The sequence below is a fragment of the Echinops telfairi genome, unplaced genomic scaffold, assembly GCF_000313985.2.
Source record: "Echinops telfairi isolate 266 unplaced genomic scaffold, ASM31398v2 ScPeMD7_7420;HRSCAF=8458, whole genome shotgun sequence".
In the NCBI taxonomy this organism is placed as follows: domain Eukaryota; kingdom Metazoa; phylum Chordata; class Mammalia; order Afrosoricida; family Tenrecidae; genus Echinops; species Echinops telfairi.
Window position 1 is genome coordinate 44568470 of NW_022111320.1, and position 1646 is coordinate 44570115.

The 1646-nt window shown below is 37.0% G+C and overlaps 1 protein-coding gene across 1 annotated transcript in view; it reads right to left on the reverse strand.

The window, feature by feature from the left end:
- Nucleotides 1-1646, reverse strand: part of CAPN7 (calpain 7) — a 45789-nt gene that overhangs the window by 26375 nt on the left and 17768 nt on the right. Inside the window, exon 5 of the mRNA XM_045297694.1 lies at nucleotides 670-756. Coding sequence (XP_045153629.1) covers nucleotides 670-756 — 87 coding nt within the window. The remainder of the gene's footprint in view (nucleotides 1-669; nucleotides 757-1646) is intronic.

Consider the following 1646-nt stretch of genomic DNA (forward strand, 5'->3'; position numbering starts at 1 on the left):
TTTCCATGGATATTCTGTACCTTTTCAATGTATCATATAGTACTTCTGTATTTCTTAAGACATTTTTTATTCGTGGCCTAATATTTAGATTGTGAGCCAATTATGACATATTATTGGGCATTTAGTTTATTTCAATAATTTTTTGCTAAAACAGATGTTTTGATGAATGCTATTACATATACATATTTGCCAGAGATGCCCAATGGTGACTAGAAGCTGAGTCCCAAACCAATAAACATGTATTCTTCAGGCTGCTGACACAACCTAGCAATGTCCTGGAAGACTGCTAACTCTTTAATTTTAAGTCTTTCTGGAACTGTAAATGATGCTATTATTCCATTTCATTTTCCCATTCCATCCCTTTATCAGCTTGTAATTCTGCTGTGATTCCTTGATTTGGCAGACATGTAATGAACACTCACTTCCTGCTAAGTTCTGTGTGAGACACTGCAAGAGTGCTGAAACAAAAGGAAAGCCACACGTGCCTATCATGATGCAAGTAACAACAGAAATACTCCTTCCCTTAGCCATCCCTCTCTTCCAACCAGAGTTTTAAATTAAGAAGCATTATCCATTATAATTTCAAAGCTCTATAAATTAAAGTGGACCTCAAAGTACTAAAATAATAAAATGATCTGGGAAGGTAAAATTGCAACAGTGATTACTTACCAGAAAGGCATTGGATAGGCAAAACGTTCCCTGAGATCAACACTCATGAAAGGAACATATTCTACTCCATTTATTTTCGATGTTGTCCTATAAAACATATGGAGGAGAAAAACAAAAATAGAAACCTAATAAATAAAACCTAGCATAAATATTCAAGTCTACCTTATTCCCAGAAGCCCTGGTGGGTAGTGGCTGCTAATCCTTGAAATTCTAGGGCTCACTTCTACTCTGACCTACAGTGTTGCTATGTAGAGTCTCAGTGGCATGTAATAAATCCACCGTCATCACCAGTCTTATTTAAACTTAACATTTAAATGACAAGGTGTGGTGCAATGAAAAATTCAACTGACAACTTCATAAGGTTGATGATCTTTATTTACACAAACATTTCACAAAAGAGTTGAATACCAAAACATAACTCCAAAAACTCACTGCCATCTAGTCTATTCCAACTCATAGTGTCCCTGCAGGACAGAGAAGTGCCCTTGTGTGTTTCTGACTCTGTACCTCTTTAGGGAAGTAGAAAGCCTAATCTTTACTCTAAGGAACAGCTGGTGGTTTTAAAGTGCTGACCTCGTGGTTAGCAGCCGAACTCAAAATCCACTATACCACGAGGGCTCTCTACAAGAAAATTCAATTACTCGAATAATTCTTTTAAGATTGACATCTTTGAAAAATAGGAAAACTCTCAACAAAAAAGGTATAAGATGACATCACAGAGTCCGCAGATGGAGATAATAGCCCTGAATATCAATGGCCTGAACTCAGGCATTAAAAGACCGAGACTAGTAGACTGGCTTAGAAAACACAACCCATCAATCTGCTGCCTACAGGAAACACATCTCAAGGCTACAGACAAAAATAGGCTGAGAATCAAAAGTTTGAGAAAGTCATACCAACCAAACAGCAATGCAAAAAAAAGCAGGGGTTGCAATCCTAATCTCGGATAAAATTGACCTCAAAGTGCAAACCATAAA